At 38.9% G+C, this 26,083-nt stretch overlaps 1 protein-coding gene and 1 long non-coding RNA gene across 3 annotated transcripts in view; both read left to right on the top strand.

The window, feature by feature from the left end:
* Nucleotides 1-26,083, top strand: part of FBXL17 (F-box and leucine rich repeat protein 17) — a 423,447-nt gene that overhangs the window by 9,497 nt on the left and 387,867 nt on the right. For both annotated transcript variants that reach the window (XM_084778112.1, XM_084778113.1), the window contains exons 2-4: nt 2,900-3,022; nt 5,908-6,165; nt 19,398-19,529. In XM_084778112.1, the coding sequence (XP_084634238.1) occupies nt 2,900-3,022; nt 5,908-6,165; nt 19,398-19,529 (513 nt within the window). The remainder of the gene's footprint in view (nt 1-2,899; nt 3,023-5,907; nt 6,166-19,397; nt 19,530-26,083) is intronic.
* On the top strand, nt 19,540-24,349 carry LOC311595435. Its single transcript, XR_014778444.1, has 2 exons — nt 19,540-19,778; nt 19,859-24,349. It is a non-coding gene; the product is annotated as an uncharacterized lncRNA (long non-coding RNA).

Genomic DNA, 26,083 nt, shown 5'->3' with positions numbered 1-26,083 from the left:
TTTCTATCATTTTTGCTAACAGTTTCCTGCTTCTGGATAACCATTCATCAGGGAAGACATCACAGGAATATTGGAAATGCTGTGAATTGAAGGGAACGAAACCCAGCAGGGAAACATTATGGGACACAGCTAAAGCAGAATCGAAAGACTTTATAGCTGTCAGTGTGTGTGTGTTATAAAGTGGGTTTCATGAACTTAGCCTGGGGCAAGGCAAATATCCTGCCAGGTTTTATAAAGTTTTATTGGCACACAGCCTTTCAAACAAAACAAAACAACAAAACAAAACAAAACTGTGTGTGCAAGGCTGTGTGCCAACAAAACGTACTTGTCTTTTGTGGTTTGAAAGATGGAGTTTCTGCCAGAGATGTGGACCTGAGCTGCTGTGTAGTTTTGTATGACTGGGATTGCATTCGTGATGAATTTTCTGTTAAATGATGACGTCACAGGAATTAAACTCTCTGGGCCGCAGAGCTGTCCTCGCTGGTGTTTCGGCGACAAACATTGCCCCTTTTGGAGATTTGAGGCTGGGTAGCTGTCATGTTGCAGCCCTGCCACGCAGGCAGCAGCGGTGACTGAGCAGTAGGGATAAAGGAGAAGAGAAAGAAAAGCAGCCACGCTTTCCTGTCTTTCCTTCAGTGTTTGTTGTGTCTGCTGTGCAGGTCTACACAGATGCTCCTTTCATTTCCAAGCTGGAGAATACAAGGCGCAGGCAGGGACCAACAGAACAAGCAGAGACTCATTCAGTTTCTGGCCATTCTTCCTGTTTCTGGTTGCCTCTGTGCTCTACTCATTATTAATTTGTAGCCTGTTGCGGCAGCTGCTCCCACTATGCTCTTGAGAGTTTTTGCCAACAATCTCATGGTTCTGAATAACCATTCATGGAGGAAAACATCACAGAAATACTGGAAATACTGTGAATTGAGGGAAATAAAACCCAGTACGGAATATGTTTTGATATACAGCTAAGGCAGATAGAAGGAACTCCGAATTAGGTTGTAATCGGTGCGGGTAGGAGCCTTTAGGAGCTTACTCCATCCTCACTGCATCGGAGCCACACTCCTTCCTGTTTCTTACGTGGTTTCCCCAGGCTCAAGGTTTAAATGTAGTAGTCTAGCTTGGGGACATACAACTCCTGGCTGTGTAGAGGTCAGTTATTTTAAGGCAGGGCTGTGACAGAAGTGATTTATATACTTCACAGTGTGTTTCAGACAACACTGTAGAAACGGGACCTGTGCTTTCGGAGTCTCATAATCACCTTGTTAGATGTTAGAGTATTCCCATTTTAAGAATGAGGAAATTGGGGCACGAAGAGATTATGTACTTAAAGATAAGGTAATTGTGCTAAAACTCTATTTTCTCTAAAACTTTCAATTACTTTTATAGAAAATTTTTTGGTATGAGCCGAAGTAGAAAATAGTAAAACAAACCCTTTAGATATTGTTTATCATGCTTCAACAGTATTCTGCTTTTCCTGTTTCAGCCTTTCAACATTTAAAAAAATTTCCAGTTTTTTAATATATATAGAATATATATATTCTATATATATAAGAATATAAAAGCATATTTTAGGTATAATTTTTCATAAGCACTAGGATAAATGTAAAGATAATAAAAATATCAATTTCTTTATATCATATAACATGTATTTGGCGCCCAGTTTTATCTGATTGCCTCATGATTAGTTTGGTTCAGTATCTCAGCATACCTACCGTGATTATTTGTTGATATGTCTCCATATCTTCCGAGATCTGCCTGGGCCTTAACCCTGTCTCCCAACAGTTCTCTCATGACAAAAGTTTAAGTTCTTTTAAAGTAGGTTTTCACTTTGGAATAGCTTCATTTTTACTGCAGTATTTAAGATGTGTTACATAAGGGGGCTGGAGAGATGGCTCAGAGGTTGAGAGCACTGGCTGCTCTTCCGGAGGTCCTGAGTTCAATTCCCAGCAACCACATGGTGGCTGATAACCATCTATAATAGGATCTGATGCCCTCTGATGCACTCTGATACATAAAATAAACAAATAAATCTTTAAAAAAAGATGTATAACATATATTGATACTGACTGATTTTCGATTTATAAAAAAATATAAAAATCTAAACTGCACCCAGTTTGTTTTCCTTAACCTTATTCATTTACACCCCTGAAGTACATTTGCCAAAACTATGGCACTAGCATTGGTGTATTACTAGTAACTACAGATTACGCTCTATTTTGATTTGATCAGTTTCTTCACTAATGTTCTTTTCTAATCTGACCCAGGATTCAGGTCAGGATTTACACTGGTAGTTGTTTCTGCTTAATTTTTTTCTAGATTAAAACTATTATATATTCCTTGTGTTTCCTGACTTTGGCCTTCTGGAATCTCAGGCAGGTGTTTTCTGGGATGGTCAGCATTAGACTCGTATCTTGGCATTAGGCAGGGGTTATGAGTCTGGCAATGGGCACCACGAGGCGCAGCACATCTCTCACAGTTTACTTCTGCTTCGCCTTCAGTTGTATCCAAGAGCTGTATGCTCCCAAGTGAGGCAAAAGCCTCCGAGGACCCTCCTACACTCCTTCCCGCCTTAGTCTTTTTTCTTGTTCCATAAGTGTAAGCATTTTCCCTTCGTTTTTGTCTTGTCCTTGTAATTGTTTTTCACTATAAGGAAGCAGAAGGATGCAAACACCTTAGTATCGTCCTGTTTTCTCCCTTCCTCTCATTACCTAAAAGGTAGCGCCGCTTGCTGTTCGTGTCCTACATCACCAGACTTCTTCCTAGGTAGGACGGTCTCTGACTGAGTTTTTGGATTGTGTCCACTTGTATTTAATATAATTTTTGCTTTAAGTCATTAAGCTTGTCATAATGCTGTACCTTGGAAAACATTTAGCAGATACGCGGTTCCTTTTGTAATTCACAGATATTTTCCAATTTGTCCCTGGATGAACGCTGCCTGTCTGCGTCGTTGGTTTGCAAGTACTGGCGCGACCTTTGCTTGGACTTCCAGTTCTGGAAGCAGCTGGACCTCAGTAGTCGTCAGCAGGTATGGCGTTGAGTTATGCTAAATTCCTTATTTGAGCCACTCAGTTGAAGAAAAATCTTTATTCTCTTTTCAAATTACTGTAATCTACAACTTAAAAATGTAACTTTCTAAAATTTCTGATGCCCCTCTCACACTTGTACACACATGTACACACAAGCACACAAGTGCACACACACAGCCGCATATTTGTTGTGTATAGAAGTTCAAGTGAGAGCCAAGTTCCATGGTGAAAAACATAGTTACTAATATAGACCTGTACTTTTGAATCTTTTCTTCTCTCTTTCTTAGACCTTTTTGTATCTCCGTTTATCATCATCATTTCAAACCACGAGCCTTTTCCTTTAGGGAGGTTAAATCCTAAGAGTTTAACAGTGGAGAGTTCTGGCCCACGTGCATCTGCCCTGTGCGATGGGCTGTCCTCACGCTTTAGACATTAGAGTCCACCCACCTCTCTGCACCTCTGGGACGAGATGCTGTCGTTTCCTGTGTGATGGGTAAAAAAGTAGAAGGAAACTGGGCTAACATAGCTCTTTAGAAACAAACTTTTTTGGTAGTTTTCCTATTTCCCAGTTGTTGAATCACTCAATATACTTTAGATGGTGACACAGATTGGGAAAAAAGATGGGATTTATAGTGTGGTTGCAGGCAGTTTATTAGACTTTCTAGGCTCATTCTTTATAGGGTACTTGGTATTTAGCATTAGAGAGAGATGAAAACACCCAATAAAAATATGATCTTGTTGGAATCTTAAACTGCTCCAAATCCCTTATTGTATGTTACCATTGGTGCATTGGGAAGTATTAGATGACAGGTTTTTGTTTTTTTTTTAAAAGGAGATTTGCAACATTTTCTAATTATTAGGGTATGAATAACCCCATCATGGCTTATTTCAAGCTACCTGTCATGTTACCATGTGCAAATTACAAAGACGTGCACATAGTAGGCTTTTGTGAGCTGGTCCAAGCAAGCTGACACACCACTGGTAGTTTGTTTGTGAACCTCACTTTTAAAATAGATTAAGCAAGTTCCTCAACATTCATGCGTAAGCCTTTCTGTCTTGCCTCCTCGTTGGCAAGTGGCTAAAACGTCTACAGAGGTGCTTAGTTACTGACTTGGGTTCCTGAACTAGATGCACAGCAAGCGTGGGATGAAGGAAGGTAAGGCAGGGGGGAGAGAGGCCTCTGCCTCCTGTGGGCATAGCTGTTTCCTCTCAGCTATCAGCGAGAGCTTTCCTCCCCTGCTGGTCAAGCCTGGAGAGAGAAAATACAAGCACAAAGTTGCAGCTTCCCTGCTCCCCTCACACAGAGGTGGCTCCATTTGTGGCTCTCACTCCTCAGGCACTCAACAGTTAGTTTCCCTCTTTGTATTTTAAGCTTTTTCTGCATTTTTTCTTTCCTTGTTTTTTTTTTGTTTTTTTTGTTTTTTGTTTTTTGGGTTTTTTTTGTTTTTTGTTTTTTGTTTTTTTTGTCGCATGGACATTAACTCCGATTTCTGTTTTGAAATGTGGTGATTGGGCTGGAAACATGCGTGGCTGGTATTTTATTATTTTAACTTCAGGTGGCTATGTGACTTTTTTGCCAGATGAACTGTAAGTTTGCTTGTATTTAGCATTGAACTTCTGACTAATTTCCTGACAGACGTCTCTGTAGGCTCTGCCCTGTTGCTCGGCAACAGTGATGTATTCCTCACTGTGGAGGTAGTAGTCCTCTGGGAGTGGCAAAGCTTGTAGTTTCATGCTGAGCTGTCCCCTGATACCAAGTGTGAAAGGTCAGTTCACAGGCTGGGATTACAGGCTGGGATTACGGCTCAGTGGTCTACGCGAGGCATGGTGGTCAGTTCTTAGCACCTAAAACCAAACCAAACCAACCTCCAAAACACACCAAACCATACCAAAATCCAATGCCTGTCTCATACTGATTTATATGTAATATTTGCTTAGTTGTAACACATTTTAAATTTCAATGTAGATTTGTTTGTAGCTTTTGGCGAGCTTGAAGGTTTAATGCAAAGTAGCATGTATAGTCTTGTTTCCTGATACTACTTCTAGTACTAAGTACACAGAGCTTGTGCTACACTGACAGCTAGTTCTCCATAAACCGTGTGCTCAGGAGCCAGTGTAGACCATGCAGGCTGTGGTCTCAACACCCTGCCTCCGCCTCAAACGCCATTTGCAAATCTTAGGAATCCGTCATCAAACAGCTGCATGTTCTGGTGGTCCAGTTTTCACCTCGGCTTGGTAAATAGCTGCACCTATTGCATCAACTCTGAGGAGACTCGTATTTTCTGGTATAATTAGGGCTACAACCAGAAACATCCATGTGGAAAAGTCAAAAGGCAAGACAGGGATGATATTGAACCTTCAGTGCTTCAGGGCTGTTTAGTAGCCTTTTGCCGAGGAGCGCTTGAAACCCCATCTCCAGCAGGCGTTTTCTTCCTCTCCTCAGCTCTGCTCGCTGGTCACCTGTTGACTGGTGTGTCTTGGTTTGTGTTTGGTTTTCTTACTGGAGTTTGGACCAGGACCTCTCGCATGCCTGGTGAGCAGTCCTCACTGAAGACTAGCGCTGCCTGTTTAGTCTTTAGTGAGCAAGCTTCCTCCTGAAGCTGTCCCGGAGCCACTCCCGTTCACCTCACGTCCAGGGAGGGCACGGGGCTGCTTAAGACAACATAGGACAGTCCCAGGGGTGTGAGGGAATGTCTACCAGAGCCCGGGAACAAAGAAAAGGCGCATATTTATTTTATTATACCACAGTGCTTGTTTGAAGGCTTTTCTTTTAATTGTTTTTCATGTGTTAAGACATTTCTTACTTATTGGTAGAAATTAACTAATACAAAGTAGTTTTGTACTTTTAGCAAAGTTTAATTTATTATATCATTTTCTCTCATAGGTTACTGATGAATTATTGGAAAAAATTGCATCCAGAAGTCAGAATATAATTGAAATCAACATTTCTGATTGTCGCAGTATGTCTGACACTGGTGTGTGTGTGCTAGCGTTTAAGTGTCCTGGACTTCTTAGGTACACAGCCTACAGGTGTAAACAGCTTTCCGACACCTCTATCATTGCGGTGGCCTCTCACTGCCCGTCACTGCAGAAAGTCCACGTAGGCAACCAGGACAAGCTCACTGATGAAGGACTCAAACAGGTAAACAATGGCATTTACTGAGCCACTTCACACACTAATGAACACTTGTACAGCAGCAGTTTGCAAGATTGTTACATTAAAAATAATTACGAGAGACTGAAGTGAGCCATCTTTTCTAAGTCATAATGAATCCTTGCTTAGGCTAATAAGCTCGAGGGCTGTGGTGATGGTCAGATACATTAATTTTGCTGTGTTTTACAGTAAGTGCCTAATTTTGTGACCAGCCATTTTCATAGCTTCTTCTTAAATTTAAAATTTTCTCTTTTTAAAAAACTTTAATTATTATTATTTTTTAACTTGGCGTATACCAGAATGTGCTTTGAGTTAAAGTACTCAGTTTGGGTCAGAATAAGTTTTTAGTTTTATTTTTTTCAGAATAAGTTTTTAAAAGTTAACTTTTAATTTCCCTTTCATGTTATCAGATGGTGTGTTTTAGACAGAGTTTAAAATACTGTTGTTTTAAGACACAAATGGAAGTTCAAATTGAAGAGCATAAACGAAGGAAAAAACATCAATTACCTATACTTGGCGTAATAACTGGAATGAGATCAGCTCAATAATACACGTCCTTCTTGGTATTCTTCCTTTTGGGATAGCACTGGATATTTCCTGACAGTGGCTTCCTCGTTCAGGAAGGAAAGCTCCCTAAACTGAAGCATTATATTTGACTGTGTTGAAAGTTGAGTGTGAGGAGAACTTGGGGAAGACTCTCTTAGACAGAGCCTGCTGCCTGGCCGTTCCCTGTGCTTGTCAAGGATGCCACCAGCCTGTAAGGAGCAGTGCCGCTGCCCAGGCCTGCTGAGAGCAGCACTTTCCTTGTTTTCATAGGTCCCTGATTCCTTTCTTCTTTGTACAGGTGAAGCATTTTATAGCATTCTTGAAATCAGTTAAATTATTTTTTTCTGGAGAAACATACATTTTTGTGGATGTAGCATAATTTTATTTATTATAATGGGTTTTTTCAGCATTTCATATTTCACAGTTAAATATTTTTATATGTCAGTGTTTTAACAGAATAATTATTTTTACATATTTAAGTGTCATGTAACGCAGTAGGCAGCACATAGCAGACTAGTGGGGGAAGGTCTAAGTAATATTTGTGAAAAAGAATAAAATCACAGTATGGTTAAAATAAAGGGAAATAAGCAAGTTTTTTAAGGGACAGAATATGTTGTGACAATGAAATATTACAAACAGCAACTGCAAAACTGATTATATAAATCTATTATGTGAGTTTTTAAGAGCTTGTTAACTTATTTCAGTATATGTTTTAGGTTTTTATGGTTTATGAATTATGAAGCAGCTTTATACAATGCAGCGTTCTAATAGAAATAGGAAAGCTGTCTGGACGCTCGCTCCATAGCTGATGTTGTTCTCAGTGTAAAGCAGTCTCATTGTAGTGTAGGGTACCAGTTTACCGTTCTTAACGGCTCTGTAGCAGGGTGTGGCAAAAGGTGAGCTCTTACATTAGATTGCTCTGAATGATAGAATGGTGTTATGGGTATTGTTGGGTTTTATGTATACATTGTGTGCAATGTACATTTATATTTCCTATTTAATTCTATATTACTGTGTTAAATAAATGTTGCCCTTGACCCACCTAGTGAACTTATTTTATAACCTCCTGATATTTAATAAATTGTGTTGTGCAGTGTATTATGGTTTTAGTAAACCACTACATCTATGGTGAGCTATTCATGATTAACAATTTCCTATGATTACTATTTTTCCTTGAACGCAGTAACTAAGCAGTTTATTGTTGATTCTGTTGACTCATTTCCTCATTCCTTCTGACAATAAAACTGATACATGTTTGAGAAATGTATACATGCATTTTATTGATAATACCTTTGAAATGTCTTTCTTTCACAAGTGCCACAATTTTGACTGGCTTTAGCAAACACAGGATGCATGTGTGTTTTGAGTTTTTGTTGTTGTTGTTATTTATTATTATTATTTACAAAACAATTACTTAAAGCATTTCAATTTAAAGATGTAACAGATGAAGACTATAATATTGAAAGTATTGAATTCTGCTTGCTAATGTTTCTCAGACTACAGTGGTGCCCTCAAGTTTGGCTGTTTAACATTTTTTTCTTTCTTCATTGTGTGTGTGTGTGTGTGTGTGTGTGTGTGTGTGTGTGTGTGTGTATAGCGTGTGCTCACATGCTACAGTATACATGTGGAGGTTATAGGACACCTTGGTGTAGTTAGTTCTCTCCTACCAGGTGGGCTCCTGGGTTTGAACTCAGATAGTCAGTGGCTGGTGCCTGTACCCACTGGGCCATCTTGCTGCCCTCCTTCCTTGTAAATAACTGTTTGTTTGTGTATACCTGCCACGGTGCACAGGTGGATACCAGAGGGCTGTTTGCAGGGGTCAGCTGTCTCTTTTCTTGTGCGGACCTCAGACTGAGTCCAGGCCACCAGGCTTGGCAGCAAGCACCTGTACCCACTGGGTCATCTTGCCAGCACAAGCCAGGCTATTCTGACCAAACATTAACTTATTGTAAAATATCATCTTTTGAATATTGACATTTATATCTACATAAGATTATGCTATATTATCTTATTAATGGAAACACCAATATATTTTATGTCTGTCATACTTGTCTTATAAGACTATAATGAATCTGGGGAGAAGAGCAACTTAATTAAGGATAATAGCTATTTCAGTTTTCTTAGCATTTTAGCAACTAGCATTTGTATTCAAGTAAGTAATGGTTAATGGTCAACTCATCAGAGCAAGTTTAAGAAATTATGTCCATTGTTACTATTTTATGTAACAGTCACAACTCAGTTTAAGTCATGGAACTCAGATGTTTCTGAAAATAAGCCATTGCAGATTTTTTTCATATTAAAATGGTTATTAAAATGAAATCATCAGTAAATTTCAATCTAGCTGTGTTATGAGTTTTTTAGTTTTCAAAAAATATTTAGGCTAGAGATAACATAGAACTCAGTGGTAGAATGCTTGCTGAGGCTACGTAGGCCCTGGCTTCATTCTCCAGCCCTGTCCATACAAACAAACAATCAACAAACTCCAGTCCATGAGAAAAATCTTTGAACAGGTAGCTCAAAAGCTCTAGAATGTTGAAAAGGAGCCAGAGATGCCAGATCTGCTGGAAACAAAGGGCCATAGCAGGCGTGGAGAGATGGTCAAGAAACCGCACATTGGAGGTAGAAGCTAGCCTGGTCTACAAAGTGAGTACCAAGCCAGCCATGGCTACATCAAAATAAAGCCAGGCAAACAAAAAGTGAAATAAACCAACAAGAAATACAACATTGCGGCTTTAAAACAAACAAACAAACAAACAAACAAACAAACAAACTTTTCCTCCAGTCTCTTCCTAGGTTGGCAATAGTCCTAAAGATAGTAGCTTCGTACCCAGTGTGGGACTCAGGTCCTTTGTCCCAGAGGGAATAATCAGATCTTACTTGTAAGTTATTCTGTGTGTGTGTGTGTGTGTGTGTGTGTGTGTGTGTGTGTGTGTGTGTATCTAAACTATTGGGAGGTACTTTAAGGGGTAATACAGGCATCATGTATATATATTACTAACATGTTTTATGATGGAAAAGCAGTAGACATAGATTGAAAACCTTTTAAGGCAGAGAAAAAAAATCTAGTAGTTGATGTGTACAACACATGAGGAATCATATGGCTGCTTTCCTGAGGCCTAGGATAAAATGTCTCAGGGAGAGGATTTTGGTATCTTCTCTGAAACTAGGACAGTCAGAGCATCATTGTACACAGGAGGGTTTGGGAAGTCATGTGCACTCAGGTCAGAACACATGTTAAGGAGACCATCAAGACATCAGTTTGCATCACTGGCTGTCTTCTGCGTACATGCGCAGAGCCTGTCTCATAAGTCCCCTCCCCTCCCCAAATGAGAACATGAAAGGCGCGGCCAAAAGTGATGACATGCCGGACTGTGGCTTAGTTCAAACAGAAAGTAAAATTGAGGCACAGTGAGAAGAATGCAAGGTGGTAGCCAAGCACAGGGCCAGGTGGCAAAGGCCAGGTAGAGAGTGGGTGCAAGTTTGTTTTGCTTTTATACTTTTGGCTATTTATGGAAATCTATTTCGATATCTTGGCCGCCAAAACAGTAGATCCCAGGGACTGGAGGAGAGTCCAATCTCCCAAGTCACCACATTGTAATATTCTACCTAATTTACTCACTTATTTTTATTTCATGTGTGTATGTGTATGTCTGAGTGGATATACATGTATCACATGTGTAACGGAGTTTGTGGAGACCGGAAGAGGGCGTCGGATCCCCTGGAGTTGGATTTGCAGGTGGTTGTGAGCCCCTGGATGTGAGCGCTGATGTCTGAACCTCAGTGCTCTGCAACAGTAGCAACTGATCTTAACCACAGAGCCAGCTCTCCAGCCCTTCTAATAACCAGTTTTGGACTAAAGTCACAGGCGTGCAAGAACAAAAAGTGTGGTACACTAACAGACTTGACATGTACAGATTTCCCCTTGAGGAGACCTAAGCAGTGGACTTCCGAGATCAACATCTAAAATCAGCTTGTTTTTCAAAGTGTATTCAAAGAGCTGAAAAAAAAAAATCATTCCAAAAAACTAAAGGAATACAAAAATTGTGTATAAACACTAAAAAGTAAATGGAAGTATGCTTATCTTCATGTATGTGTGGACATTTCTCATAAACAGACTTGTCTTTTAAAAAACTTGAAAATACTGACATTATACAAAGTAGTTTCCCTGACCGTGATGGAAGAAACCTGGACACCAAACAGAGAAATTGTTAAATTCTCAAATATTTGGAAGTTGAGCAGTCTATTCATAATAACCAGTGGCTCCTAGAAGAAATCCAGAGGAATTTACTTGGCATGAGTAAAAGTAAAGCACTGCATAGCAAAATGTATGAGAGTCAGTATGTGTTTTTCCACGAGGTTAATTTATAGTCTTACAGCGTATAGTTGACAGTGGTAGGCCTCCGAAACAGTGGGGACCTCAGTGTGGATCTGAAGGCACCTAAGAATGGAGCGGAATCTCACCCCAGGGCTAACAGAAGGAAGAAAATACAAACAATCACTCATAAAACTAAGAACAGAAGACTGTTAAAAGCAAAACCAAAACACATTCCTTCAAGTAAGCCGTCAAACTTTTAAGTTTGTTGAAGGGGGTTGTGGAGGGGAGGAAAAGACTCAAATCACCAAATTCCGAGTAAAAGTTGACATCGCTGCTGAGGCACTGACACATAAGCACAGTGCGTGGAAAAAAGGAGTAACTCAGCCAGCAAATTAGACAGCCAGAGATGGACGATGTCTAGGAATAAGACTACAAAACTGATGTAAGAATTAGAAAGTTTATAGGTTTAAAGTAAATGAGGAGATTGAATTATTTTCAAAAAAACCACTCTGGTGAAAGAATCAATCCACCTTTACTGGAAAAATTTAACACTTAAAGAATTAATACTAACCTTTTTAGATTCTTCCAGAAAGCTCAAGGCAACTTACTTGTAACTATAATTAACCACCCAATCAAAAAACAACGAAAGATCTCTTTAATGAGTTTGTACCAGTTCTTAACAAGGTTTTAGTAGAATTCATCAGACAAATGAGAAGGCTAATGTTTGAGCAAGCGTGATTTATTCCAGGAGTCTAAGCATATAGTTCTACATGTAAAATGCATTTAAATGAAAACAAAGAAATAAAGCTGCTTCATTTTGCAGGTGACATGTTTTTGTTTATAGAAAACATTAAAAAAAAATAATAAACATTTTATTGGAGCACCAGGATTAAAAACATTGAGTTGTAATTTTTCATGCTGGCAATGAACAGCTGCCCAATACAGAATTCAAGCTGTATTTTACAATAGGATCTAAACTATAAATGGCTTTTGATTCATTCTGTAAAAGTTGACGTCTTGTGCTTTCATTTAGTTGAGAATATTTTCAAGGGAGTTTTGAGGCTTGGCCTTTCTGCCTGTCTGCTTACCTGCTCCTTCCCTCCCTCCCTCCCTCCCTCCCTCCCTCCCTCCCTCTCTTCTTCCTCTTTTCTTCCATTTTTTTTCTCCCATGTGTTATTTTAAGATACATTGCTTAATTTGAAAATATTTGGAAATTTCAGTGATGTTCTGTTACTAATTTTTAATTGTATTGTGATCTCAAAACACTGTAATTGCTATCTTTTTATCTATCCTTCATATCTATCATCTGCCCATCTACCATTTATCTATCTATCTATCTATCTATCTATCTATCTATCTATCTATCTATCCATCCATCCATCATATATCTATGTAGCTGTCATCTATTATCTATCTATCTATCTATCTATCTATCTATCTATCTATCTATCTATCTATGGATCTATCTATCTGTTTAGCTTTGTTAACTTTGCTTTTGTGATTGAGAGAACGTTCTAAGAATCTGTATCCTTGTCCTGATGAGTGAGATGGTCTGTAGATAATCCATTTTATTTACTCAATTGATTGTGTAGTTTAATTTAGTTCAGCTTACATCCTCACTGCTTCTTTGTTTGTTTTTGTTTTGTCTTCTCTGGAAGATCTGTTAATTTGGGGCAGGAAGATATTAATATCCCTAACCACCACAATGAATTCATTCATTTTTTCCTGTAGCTTTTGCTGAACACATTCTGACACTTTATGGTTAGTTGTATACTATTGATTATTATGACATCTTGCTGTATTTTGCCACCTTTTCATTATTTATTCCCTACTTTATTCCTGGTAACTTCTTAAAGTGAACTTTGTGCTGTTTGAAGTTATTGTAGTTTTTTCTTAGTTATTTATTGTGATGTTTTCCTCTTACATTTCTGAATTACTGCTTTGAAGTAATTTTTCTTTTTCTCAACTTAAAATTCTCAAGATACAGTTTTTTTCTACTTAAAATCTTTTTAAAATCAGTTGAAAATTTCATAAGCTTTAATTTTTATGGATATTCTATGCACATATAAATTTAATTATCTATCTATCTATCTATCTATCTATCTATCTATCTATCATCTGTCTGTCTGTGCATAGTAGCATGTATGGGGATGTTGGAGGACAACTTGTGGGGGTGTTGCTCTTTGAGCTCCCACCAACCATGTGGGTCTCAGAGATCAAACTTGGGTGGTGAGGACCAGTTGTGCATACCTTACGTGAGCCATCTGTTTGGTCCCTAGGCCCCTTTGTACATTTTAAAAAGACTTAAAAAAAAAAAAAAGCAAAAATGAAATGTTATATTCCTAGCAAAAATGTGAGGAATGTGCAGAGATGCCCTGCTTCCACACGTGCGTGCTGTCCTCTGATGCTCCTCCGTGGCTTGCTTATTCTAAGTGATAAGCCTTCCTTAACGAAATCACTGTTCTGCGCCCTTGTTTCTCTCATGGACAAGAGGAATGCTGACTCTTCGTTTGCTTCATTTCTTACGCTCTTGGGACCCAGAAGACTAGAAAGCAGAACTGGTTTCATTAATAGCTATAGTGAGTGCTGGGTGATCAGCTTTCTCTCTCATACTCTTAACTGTTTATGCACACTATGGTGGAACCCCCAGTTTTCCTGGATGGTCTAGACGAAGCTTTATTTAGGGGTTGCGCTGGCTAACTTTATGTCAGTTTGACACAACCTATAGTCATCTGAGAGGAGGAAACCTCACTTAAGAAAATGCTTCCAGAAGATTGGACTGTAAGTAGGTAAGACTGTATGACATTTTCTCAATTAGTGATCGATCAGTGGGAGAGAGTCCAGCCCATTGTGGGTGGGGACACCCCTGGCCTGGTGGTTCTGGGTTCTGTAAGAATGCAGGCTGAGCAAGTCTTGAGCAAGTAAGTAAGCAGCACCCTCCACGGTCTGTGCATCAGCTCCTGCCTCCATATTCTGTTGGAGTTATTTTTTATAAAACACAAATAATTGAGACTCTTTTATAATTGCTTATAAAACTTTACAACACAATATTGAGCATTTTAAGTCTGTTCTTGACCCTCCACGTTATCCTGACTCTCATCTCTGCCAAAACCCCCAAGTCACTTGCCTTTGAGTTCGTTTGCTCCAGCTGACTCTTGTTCATGTCTCCTGCATGGCTGCCTGGGGCCGAGTCCCCTGCTGAATGCTCTACTTACTCTCTTAACTCCTCCTCCCCTGATGGCAGGAAGTCCAGCCCTACTCTCTCCCCTGCTCATTGATTGGCTGTAAGCTGCTTTATTGAAATTTCAGCGGGACAATTGGGGAGCAGAATTTATACAAAATATAGACAGGAAATCCTCAGAACAAGGTTTGCAACCAGATACTGGAGGTACAGAAATCAGCATTTAAATAATACAATAACCTTATGCCAACAAGGTTCCTGCTCTATTTGAGCCTTAAGTTTCACCAATTTGTCACCACACACTGGTGTTTAAGACCCCATCAAGGCCCTAGCCACTCCTTTAGATGTAAGGCATTTTACTTGTTCTTTCTGGATGCACTAAATATTGAAGTTACAGGCAGGTCTGTCCTTTGTTGCCCTCTAAATAGATTGAGAATGAAATAAAGAAACAGTAAAATGCACCAAATTTATTACTCTGAAACTTTTAAGTAGAGGACATCGCCTCTACCAGAGCAAAGTGGGCTTGTTAATGTGACTCCAGCCTTTAGCCATCTGCCTTAGTCATAGCTGGTTAGCACAGGCCAGCGGAGGAGCCCCAGTCAGTGGAATCAAGCCTGCTTGTTTCTTGGGGGCAGTCTGTTCCTAAGAGTAAAGTATGTAGAGGTGAAATGAACATGTCTCCTTTATTAGATAGAGAGTGATCAGTGTACACACTAGGAAGTAGAGTGCTTGGACTTCCTCCAGAGGGAGGAAACACCTTCTCTACCTTGTTTATTTGCTTATTTGCTTTTTATAGTTAATGCATTTCAGGTAGACGGCCGCTTCCTTTTCCCAGAGGATGAGAATTCAGCTCTATTACTCATCTTTCACTGGCTTTTATCCTTTCATCCTGTGACTGAGTTCTGTTAAATGAGTATTAGCTGTTCTCATTTTATAACCAGGTGCTACATTCTTATCTCCATAGCATTTTGCTTTGATTGTAATTTTCCTTCTTTAGTTTTATGTTCAGCACTCAGTAGTGGAGCTCAATGGTTTCCTTGTTGCCTGAGGGCATTGATGTGCTGCCGCTGATTGGAGGCGCCGTCTTCAGCTTGGCTAGCATACTCTGAAGACTTTAACCTGGACTTCTCATGTATATGGGCTGTGTCATCAATATGTCATCTTAATATGATGCCAGCATAATTCATAGTTCTTTTCATCTTGATGTTGGTTCCTCTTACCTGGTTGTTATGTCTTCTTGCCTTGTCTTTTTTTTTTTTTTCTCTTTTTTCTTCTTCTTTTTTTTTCTTGCCTTGTCTTGCCTTGATTTCACCTCATGTTTTATAGAGTATATGCTTAAAAGGCATCCTTACTAAAAGTGCATGGCGAAAGTTGTTGTTGTTGTTGTTGTTGTTGTTGTTGTTGTTGTTATTATTATTATTATTATTATTATTATTATTATTATTATTATTATTATTATTATGAGAACTTAAGTATCTGGGAAACAGCAGCAGCAGCAGCAACAACAACAACAATGACCTAAAACCTCTTAATTGTACCATCAGGCTTAATTAAAGTCTTGAGTGTATATTTTTATTCTAGAAAAACAGTCATTCAGGATTCACTGGTATTTCTCCGGGTCTTTCTTTTACTATTGTTAAGAAGTTTGAGGCGTTCTTAATCCACTCCTTTGTATTACTGACTTTTCCTGGAAGCCTGGAGAGCCTGCTTTATAGCTGGGATTGTGGGAGTGTGTGATGATTTACGTGGCCCTTTCAGTTTGGAGCACTTAATAGATTTCTAAAAGTTCCTCCAGTGCTATAGCACTGATCTCAGATTTATCAGCAAGGTGTCTCTGCTCTTAGTGCCAGAATCCGAACTCTGTCCTCCACTCCCAAATACCTGAACCGTGGGCTTTACTCTAGCCAGAGAATGCCAGTCTTTTGCCATTGTGAACCAGGAGCTTGGTCCACGTAGAAAGTAATGGGGAGGGTGTCTGCAGGTTAAAGTAATACTTAGCCTGCTTTGAATAGTCCTATTTTTGTCTTCTTTTAGACACATTTGTGCCAACTCAGAGTTCTAAATGTTGGTTTGGATTTGGCTTTCTTATGTGTAAGTTCTCGAAATATACCTCCTCTTCTGATGAATTACATGGGATTTGACTGCTGATATTAATGACCATCATGAATAATAATGAAAGTTATATTTCTAGGTATTTACAATAGCAGCAATGTCTCAAATTATGTTTAGGTTGTGTTATGTACAATATCATTAATTTTGCTACCATACTGTGCTGGTGTTATAGTTGCTCATATTGTGAGGGAAAGACTTGAACTTAGGTAGATGATGGTATGAAAATCAATTCATGTTCTTGTTTTCCTTGCCTACTTTTCTATGCATAGACTTAGTTTTGAAATCTGAATTAACTCTGACATAGAAGTATATAAAGGTATATAAAGCAGCAATCATGGCTTCCTGTGTTTGTCCATTTTAAAGAAACCTCTTTTGGCTAGGGATGTGGCTGAGTGGTAGAGTACTAGTGTAGTGCATGCACAGCCTCTGGGTTAAGTCTTCAGCACTGGGGAGAAAAAAAGTCTTAGGAAGTGTTCTGCACGCACAGCTTTGGTTAGTATTTTACTCATTCACTTAAGTACAAGTAAGGACAAGGAGTGACATTACATACCATCTCCATAGGCTCCAAAGATCATGTGACTGTGTATAGCATGCCCTCATGATGGAAGTCCTTGAGAAACTAGGAACAGTAGGAACACACCATAAAACAGTTAAAGGCTGTCATCAGCCAAGCCTGTAGCCAACAGTACACCGAATGGGACTACCCTTGCGACTCTTCAGCACAGTGCTCTTGATGTTTTAACTAGAATATGTAAAACATAAAATGGGTAAACACAGGAGGGAAAGAAGCCAAATTATCTTTATTCATATATGCACGAATCTATACTTAAGACTCTACCAGAAAACTCTTAGATCTAATATATATTTTCAGTAAAGTTGTGGAATACAAAATCAACAGACATGTGTTAGTGACTTTCCTATATAGTGAAAACATTCTTTAATAAATCAGTTAAGAAAAAACATACCCATGAGTAAACCTAACTGAGGAGGTGAAAGACTTTTACAAAGAAAACTTGAAGACACTGAAAAAAGAAACCAAAGATGATATCAGACAACAGCAAGGTTTTCCTGGACTGGCAATAATAATGTTACGAAAGTGGCTGTATTACCAGAGTTAATATGCAGATTTGATACAGACCCCATTGGAATTCCAATGACATTTTAAAAAATTGAACTCTTAGAGAACACAACCCAAAGAATTCCTAAGGAAGAAGAACACAGTTGGAGGTATTCTAATATTTGACCTCAAAATTCTACTACCCACCTATAGTGTCAAGACCACAAAATACTTTGACAAAAATAGAGGACCCTGAAATAAACCCACACACCTCAAGTTTGACAAAAGTGTCAAGACACATACAGTGAATGTGGCGGCGCTGTTCAAGAGAAGAATGGAATTAAGATCCATGTCTTTTACATTGTACAAAAGTCAATTCATAGTGGATTAAAAACCTTAATGTAAACCCTGAAACTGCCGGAGAATACACTTAAAGACACAGTGGAGGAGGGCACTTCCTGAACAGGAAATAACCCCAACAATTAACAAACGGGACTACACAAAATTAAAAGTGTCAGCAGAATGAACAGGCAGCTTGCAAAAGAAGATAAAATCTATGCCAGCTATTCTTCAGACAAGAGCTAATACCTAGAATTTATGAGTAACTGCAAAAATTAAATACTCCCTCTAAAATAAAATGATAAGAGATAGTGAAACAACAATTCTCAGATACAGCACCAACAGCTCAGAAGTATTCAGACGTGTTGAGCATCCCTAGTCATTGGGGAGATGCAAATTAAAATATCTTTGAAATTCCCTCACCCCACTCAGAAGAGCTGCCATCACTTTTGATTATGAGGATGAGGGGAAAGAAGAGCCTTTGTCACTCTGATGAGAGTATAAACTAGCACGACATTTTTTGGAAGTCTTATGGAGGTTTTGTGCAGGGAAATTAAAAATAGGTCCATGATACAACCTATCCATACCATCTCCTGAGTTTAGGGCTCTATGTCCTGCCACAGAGATACTTGCTCATTCGTACTTACTGCTGCTTTGTTCATTAGCAAGGATGTGGAACCAGCCTCCATGTCTCTTCATAGATGAAAGGATAATAAAAGTAGGATGCGAACGGTGGCGTTTTGCTTAGCTGAAAAGAAAGATGAAATTTTGTAATTTGCAGGAACTTGCATCTGTAAATTATTCTTTTAAGCTAATTGGCCGATAGAAAGCCAAAGATACTATATCCTGTCTCATGTGAATCTTATCTTTTAATACACATGCATGCATACGTGTGCATACACACGCACACAGAGGCAGAAAGACAGACAGAGCAGAGACAGCAGAGACACAGAGGCGGGGAAGGGAGGGGAATGGGCAGAGATTGAGAAACTTGAAAGGCGCTGGAGGGGCAGTCCGTGTGGCAGGAAAGCAGAGAGGTGGCGGAGGAAGGTGAAGGGACATGGGGAGGGGACTCAACCAAAACAAATTGCCTTTGAAAATCCCATCCTGAAACAGTACTCTGTGTACTAATGTAAGAGTAAGTTAATAAAGAGTGAGCTAGAGGGTTAACCCTCTATGCAGTTACTAGTCAAAGCCAATTGGCTGCATGTTGGTATGTGGTGACATCTTTCTGTATGTGTGTATAGTCATTTAAAGGCACATACATATTTTGCTGGAAAAGTGTGTATATACTTTTCATATTTTTACTTTTCAGATATCCCAGTTTCTAATAGCTATATAATACTGTTTTTTATGACTGCACTAATTTATTTACTTAGGTTCCCCCCATCTACATAGCGCTATTAAGACTTAGAGAAGTGAAAGTGTGAACTTAAAACTGTTAAAAGTCTATTTAGGTGTTCTGTGGTGTAGTTGAAATAAGTATGTGAGAAGGTAGATGTTTATAAATTACTGTTTTACGTTAGTCTCTTTGTTTTTATATGCTACTTTAGAAGTGATTGACAAATCATTCTTTAACTGTGATATGGCTTCTTTAAAGTGTTGCGTGAAGTAGAAATATGTTGCCTTGGCTGTTTTCCGAGCACTGAGCCAAATCTCTTTATTTACAGCTGGGCTCAAAATGCAGAGAACTGAAAGATATCCATTTTGGCCAGTGTTACAAGATCTCAGATGAAGGCATGACGGTCATAGCTAAGGGCTGCCTGAAGTTACAGAGAATATACATGCAGGAAAACAAACTAGTAAGTACCCCGGTTTTATGCATGCCGTTCGTTGGCTCCTGCCCTGTGAATTCCTTGGACTCTGTTGACAAATTGTCTTCTGGTTATCAAGTGGCAAACACTCCTCACTGAACAGCAGAAATCTCCAAACTGTTTTATGGTGGGGTCCTCTGTGTGAACAGGGGCTTTGGTATGGTGCAGGGCTTTCAGCTTTCTTCGTTAATGTATGCTGCTGTGTCTACAAAGAGTTCTGACAGTGCATGAACTCAGGTATGGTGCAGGGCTTTCAGCTTTCTTCGTTAATGTATGCTGCTGTGTCTACAAAGAGTTCTGACAGTGCATGAACTCAGGTATATTGGAATAGGTAAAATTCGTTAGCACAACCTGGTCATTGTTGGAGTTCTGTGGTTTCTCTAGGAATTATAATGATTCTAGATTAAGAATATTTTAATGCCCAGATATGTGTACATTCATATTAGAGCTTTTTACTTAGGATGGTGAAAAGATAGCATCTAGTACATGATCTTGATATGTTTTAAGCACATGCCTATGTGCCCCCTGTGTATTAATGCACTACTCACTTGTCTTTTTTTAGGATGTAGTCACATAAGATGCATTGGCTCTTAGTATATCCATAAAGCTGTGCAGCCATCACCAACATCTAATGATATAACATTTTCTTTATCAGCTTGACCTCTGCTCATTAGCCCTCTTCCCTCATTCCCTTTCTCTAGCACCTGGTAGCTGCTAATTTATTTCCTGTTTTCATGAATTAGCTAATTTTAGACATTTTGTAGGATTGAGATCACACAGTACGTGCTCTTTTGTATTTTTTTAGGTTTATTTTATGCTGTAGCTTGTATCTGAATTTCAGTTCTACTTATGGCTGAATGAAACTGAAAGCCATTTAATTTTAACTGTTAAGGAAATCATATCAGTTACCAGAAAATGTTATTGCCAGGGAATAGCCAGTGGGAATTTCCAGGGTTAAAAATAATGTATTTATAAAAAAGACTTACTTTTAAACTTGCATCTCAAAATATAAACATTTTTGTTGCCTTTGTCAGTTAAAAATTTTTTAATTAAAAAATTGAGATTATAATTAGAACATTTCTCTCTCCCTTTTCCTTTGTTAAAACCCTCCTATATGCCTTTCCCCACTCTCCTTTGAATTCATGGCCTTTTTTTCACTAATTATTATATACATGTATGTTTATAAATACAACTTGCTCAGTTTGTGTGGTTATTTGTATGTGTGTTCTCTACACAGTCCACTTGGCATTGGGTGACCAGTTGGTGTGCTCTTCCCTGGAGAAGACCGCCTTTCCTGCTCCCAGCTGTCCTCAGCTGTCTGTAGTTCTTTGTGTCGCGTGGGGCCTGATGGGCTTTCCCCTGCTCAGCTTGGCATGTCTCTTGGTGTCATCATCGCTCAGCTCATGTTTGGGCACTCACACTGGTTAGGTTTTATGGGTCTAGTTTCTGAGGTTACTAGGAGACACAGTGTCACAGCAAATTCCTGACCCTCCGTCTCCTAACAGTCATTCCATCCCCTCTCCTGCAGTGGTCCCTGAGCCTTAGGTGAGGCAGTGCTTTGTAAATGTAGCTGTCGGGACTGGCCTCACAGATGCCTTTTGGTTGGTTGTGGATTTTTTTGTAGTGGTCTCTCTTGCAAAGAGAAGTTCCCCCAGTGAGGCGTGAAGACTATATGTATCTGGTTATAAGGACAAGTATGTATAGATTGTTAGGGTTTAGACTCTCCTCCTGTAGCCATGATGTCACCTGTGCTGAGTGGTTCACTCAGTGTTCTGTAATAGACATGGTTGGTCTCCCTCTTACCGAGAGATCGGGGTTCACCACCGATGGTGGCAGTGTGCCACGATTGCAGCCGTGGGGTCACGCCATGCTGGTCATTGATGCGGCTCGTCGATGTCACAAGCGAGTGGACTGTTGGCCTCCTCCTGCCTTCAGAAGCTTTCTTGTACTTCCTGGCACCATGAATGCTAGTCCTCAAGGAGGGCCTGTGTGTTTTTAAAATGTAATAAAATGATTGACATGTGTGAACTTCAGTTATGGAAGAGGTTTTGAAGCATTGCCATGAAAATTATTTAAAAATGGAAGCACTGTGAATTAAAATTAAGTGCTTTTATTCCTGTAAAATATGGTTTTACGTTGAAAATACACAGCAAAGAGTACGTGACGGTTCTCTTTAGAGTTAGTATGAGTGTAGGCACTTGAGGGTGTATGCGCTTGTGGGGAGTGAGGGTCTCTGGGGAGGTAGACTGACGTTTTGACTCTCACTTGCATTATGACCCTGAGAAAATTACTAAAGGTCATCAAACCTCATTAAACTCATTTGCTAATGTGTTATATTGATATTTGTCTTTCAGGTTATAGTTGAAGATTAAGTAGCATAATAAATACTCTCAAATTGCTTAGTGCAAACTGACTCAAGATACACTAGGAGCCTGAGGTAGTTCATATTTCATCATAAATGAATTCATTAAGCTTTGGTATCCATGGCCACAACATAAATTAAAGGGTATCAACCCTATCTTAAATAGTTTCTGGGTGTTAGTAGGAACATTTGTTGATTAGACTAATACTGTGTTCTTGCTCTGTGAGCACAGAGAAAGAAGTACTTCTTCGTCACTGTAGGATTTAGCTAATGGCTTTCCAAGGTGTCCCTGCTCGTGCCGGGAGGGCCTGCTTTATTTTCTTCTAGTTTTGTCCATGTTGTGTTACATTGAAAATGTGCCATATACTTAAATCCAAAGGGAATCAGGCCTGGATTGGGTTTTTATTTCATGGGGGATTTTAAGTGTTTTGATAAACCTCAAAGAGAAGCCAACATAATTTTCATTAAGGTCTTAGGAGGAGAGTCAGAGCACACTGAGCGCTGCTGGGTGATTGAATCCCCGACACCTGACTTCCCAGAGGCCTTAAACACACTCACGTAATGAAGCGAAGTATGTAAGTAGTCAACTGTTCATTTTGACAGGCATACTGGTCACTTGCCAATCAATCTTATTAGCTACGAATGGAGGCACTTACCAAAGAACCGTGGTCAGGGAGGGAGCTGGGGGAGTTTGACCTGTGCTTTGACCAGTATTCAAATAAACTCTGCTATTCTGATCTCTTAATAAGTTGTATCTTCTCTAAAAGATTGTGAAAGCTCCTGTGTAGTCGGGAATCACCGCACTTAATTGATTTAGTGGCCTGAGCTTGCATCTTTGATGATAAGCCTTGGCCTTTAGGTGGCAGCATTGTCTCGCTATGTGTTACACTGGCAGCCTTTTCATCCTTGATGCAGCTATAAAGATGTAATACTCACACAGTTTCTGCTGATCTGAGGCTTCATTTAAAATGTTATCTCTTAGGTGGTATTAATGGGATATAACTTTTTTGTGCCATATGAAACACTAATGGCATGAAGAATGCTACAAGTTGAAATTGCCTCTGTATGTGAAGCAGAAAGAGACTTGAATATTCTTATTTGGGGTTCTGATTTAAGTAGAACAAAATTGAAAATTGGAGAAGGATTTCTATGTTTATTAGAAGCTAATCATATGTAAAATTATGACAGTTATTTGACATCTAAAGTCTCAAATGAGCTATGTGAAAAAGTAGAGGACTACTTCATTGTGGACTCTTAAAAAATGAGTTTACATTTCACTCACTTTTGAGTGAGACAACTGTTCGCGTGTATGCATTTTGCATTTCTGTAAACCTCGTGTGTACTCTCGGAGCAGGTTTGAAGAATTCAAGTATGCTTAGAGTCCAGCAGATACTGTCCTTCTGTCCTTCTCCTAGTGATCGCCTTTCAATCCTCGGATATTTCCCTCCGAGCTATTTTAAACTTGTATTTAGTTAGAGCATTGTCTTAGTCATTTTCTTCTGCTGTAATATAATATCCATGGCTTAATAATTTGTCAAAGCAGAGATTTATCTGGCACTTGGTCCTGGGGGCTGGGAAGTCCAAGAGGTGGTGCTGTACAGCTTTGGTTCTGTGTCATCTTGTTGTATAGGTGGAGGGGAGGAGGAGGAGGATGGGGTGTTGGGAGTGAGGAAGGGAAGGGATACAGAATACCAATGAGCAGTAAATCTGTGTCCACTGCACACAAGTTGTTAACATTCTTTTGACTTTTCTGCTGCTTTTTGAAATAATAAAGCAAGCCAACTTAAAATCTGTCATTTGCGTTGTTTCTCCCACATTGTCTCTTTGCAAAGGCAGCTATAATACTGACCTAAAAAAAATTAATGTCCACATGGATAACACAGTGTTTGACTGTCTCCACATGTAATTTATATTTGTTGTCTATGGTTATGTGTCTGGGCTCACAGTGTATGTTCGGGCTGTGCTTGGTGTTCAGTGAGGTTGTTGAGGCCTAGCTATGAACACTGTGAATTCTTTTTATTTGCTGGTGTCCTGTCGTATGGCATAAGCAGGCATGCTTATCCATTTCTGAATTGAAGGCACTTATATTTTGTCCTGCATTTTGTTGGCATGGCAATATTGCAGTAACATTTGTCTAAATTACAGGAAAGAATTTCTGTAGGTACAGTCAAAGGGTACAAAGACAAGTTCAGTTTCTACTTATTTTTACTAAGTGCTGGGTCACTCTCTCATCAAGTGGTTTAGCTGTGCTTCCTGCTAGTGGCTTGTCATTTCTTTTGAGGGCAGGGAATAGCTAATCACCGTTTTATCCTTTCATTTTCAAGAGTAGACTTGAAACAGATGGAGTAAATATTGGTTTAGTGACATGTGAATTACTTCTGCATTAAACATACTATTAAAATGTATTTCTTTAAATACTTTGGAAAGACATATTTTAAAAAGAAGATATATTTAATCAAGTAAATAATAGCTTTGTGGTTTAAAGATGCAGAATCAATAGTTTTTAGAGTAAAAAAATAAGTAAAAGTTAAAAAAATCTAGTTGCTTCACCAATGATACAATTTTTGTGCTGTTTTTGTCTAGCCAAGTTAGTCAGCGAAGTTGAGGAGTACTTGGAGGCACGGCACATATAGTTCTAACCAAATAGACTACAGAATTCATGGCAGAGTTATGCTGGCATAAATTGGCTTTATTTTATTAAAATTCTGTTTGAAAGATTAATGTAATTAAAAGTAGAAATTACTTAACAGAACCATTTTAATCTAAGAATAACTTTGTAAGTCTATGTCCTTTGTTAGGTCTTGTCATTTTCTTTTTAATGTACACATGTTTCTCTAAGAGTATTTTTTATGTACCAGATAACTTGTTAATATAAATGCATTTATTCTGTTACTTTAAATGCTTAGGAAAATAGGAATGAGTGTGTGTTTATTTCTACCCTGTGTACCAGTGTTGTATGGAGGGCAGGCAGTGACTTGGATAATAACTAAGTAACTTCTCCTGGTAGTGCATTATTTTCTTACCCTGCAGATTTATTTGCCTAATTATATTTGTTTAGTAATATTAAAATTAGTTTATAAACTCGAGGGACTCATCACTGATGATGAGAAGTTCCCAGATGCCAGCAGAACCTCGGAGGAGTGTAGCTTAGTGTTCGGAGCTCCAACAGAGACAGCCCAGTGTGGAGAGTGCAGCATGGCTTATGCTCAAAAGAGGACACTACAAATACTGTTTTAAAATTCTGTCTCTAAAATAATTTTTGTGTTAAATTTTTAGATTACTCCCTTGAGTTTATAATTCCTAGTTCACTAGGTAGCTCCTAGTTGTTGGAGGTCCTCCATTTGTGTCGTTTCATGGTTTCTTATGTGTAATTTAATGTGTAATATTTATGTTTTTAGGATTGCATATTTTAAGAAATTAGAAAGTGTGAGCAAATCAAATTATCTCACAGATACAAGAGTGAAAGTGCTGTCTCTGCTTTGTGCTTGAGTGCTGGCACCAGGAGATAGTGTGTTAAGATAAAGAATCACATCATTAGGCTTGGCAAATAGAAATTTATAAGGCTGGCTGCCAGAGGGATGCTGGGAGCACATTAAGCCTGTCATTTACGAGCGCTTGTTTCCCTCAACTACCTTCTAGCTTGCCAGTCAGCAAATGAGATGTATTATCAGGATCTGGGGGCAAGTTTTGGCTAATGTTTTTCTTTATTCACAGTAATGAGGTGCTAAGGTTTGCAGGTTATCTGAGACTTAATTCCATTATTATTTTAGTGATTAAGCCTAAAGACAGAAGAATCGAAGAATTAGCTTTTTCTCCTCTCCCTCCTTTTTCCTTTGCTTTAAATTTACATCTCTGAATGTAGTTTACAAACTACATTTTAATCTGGCTTATAAATTCATGGTTTGCAGCTTTTCCATGATTTTATCATCATGATTTAAAACACACATAACCGTGCATGCTCTATGACACTTGGCTTTTGACCAGTTAAGTTCCCGTGTAAACCTATGTGGGTGGCACTGCTGCTGTGGGTGGTGCAGTTTAGCAGTTCATGGTCTGTAAGTTGTCCACATTTCTCTTGTTTTGAAATAATTTGTTTTGTAAAATAAAAATTGCTTATTGTAATGAATTTACAGAGAAACCAGTGTGTATCTAGGTTTAGGAACCCTTTCAAAGGAACACT

Source organism: Acomys minous (assembly GCF_964271855.1).
Source record: "Acomys minous genome assembly, chromosome: 4".
Lineage (NCBI taxonomy): Eukaryota > Metazoa > Chordata > Mammalia > Rodentia > Muridae > Acomys > Acomys minous.
Note: the sequence above shows the minus strand (reverse complement) of the source record. Positions and strands in the feature narration are given on the sequence as shown.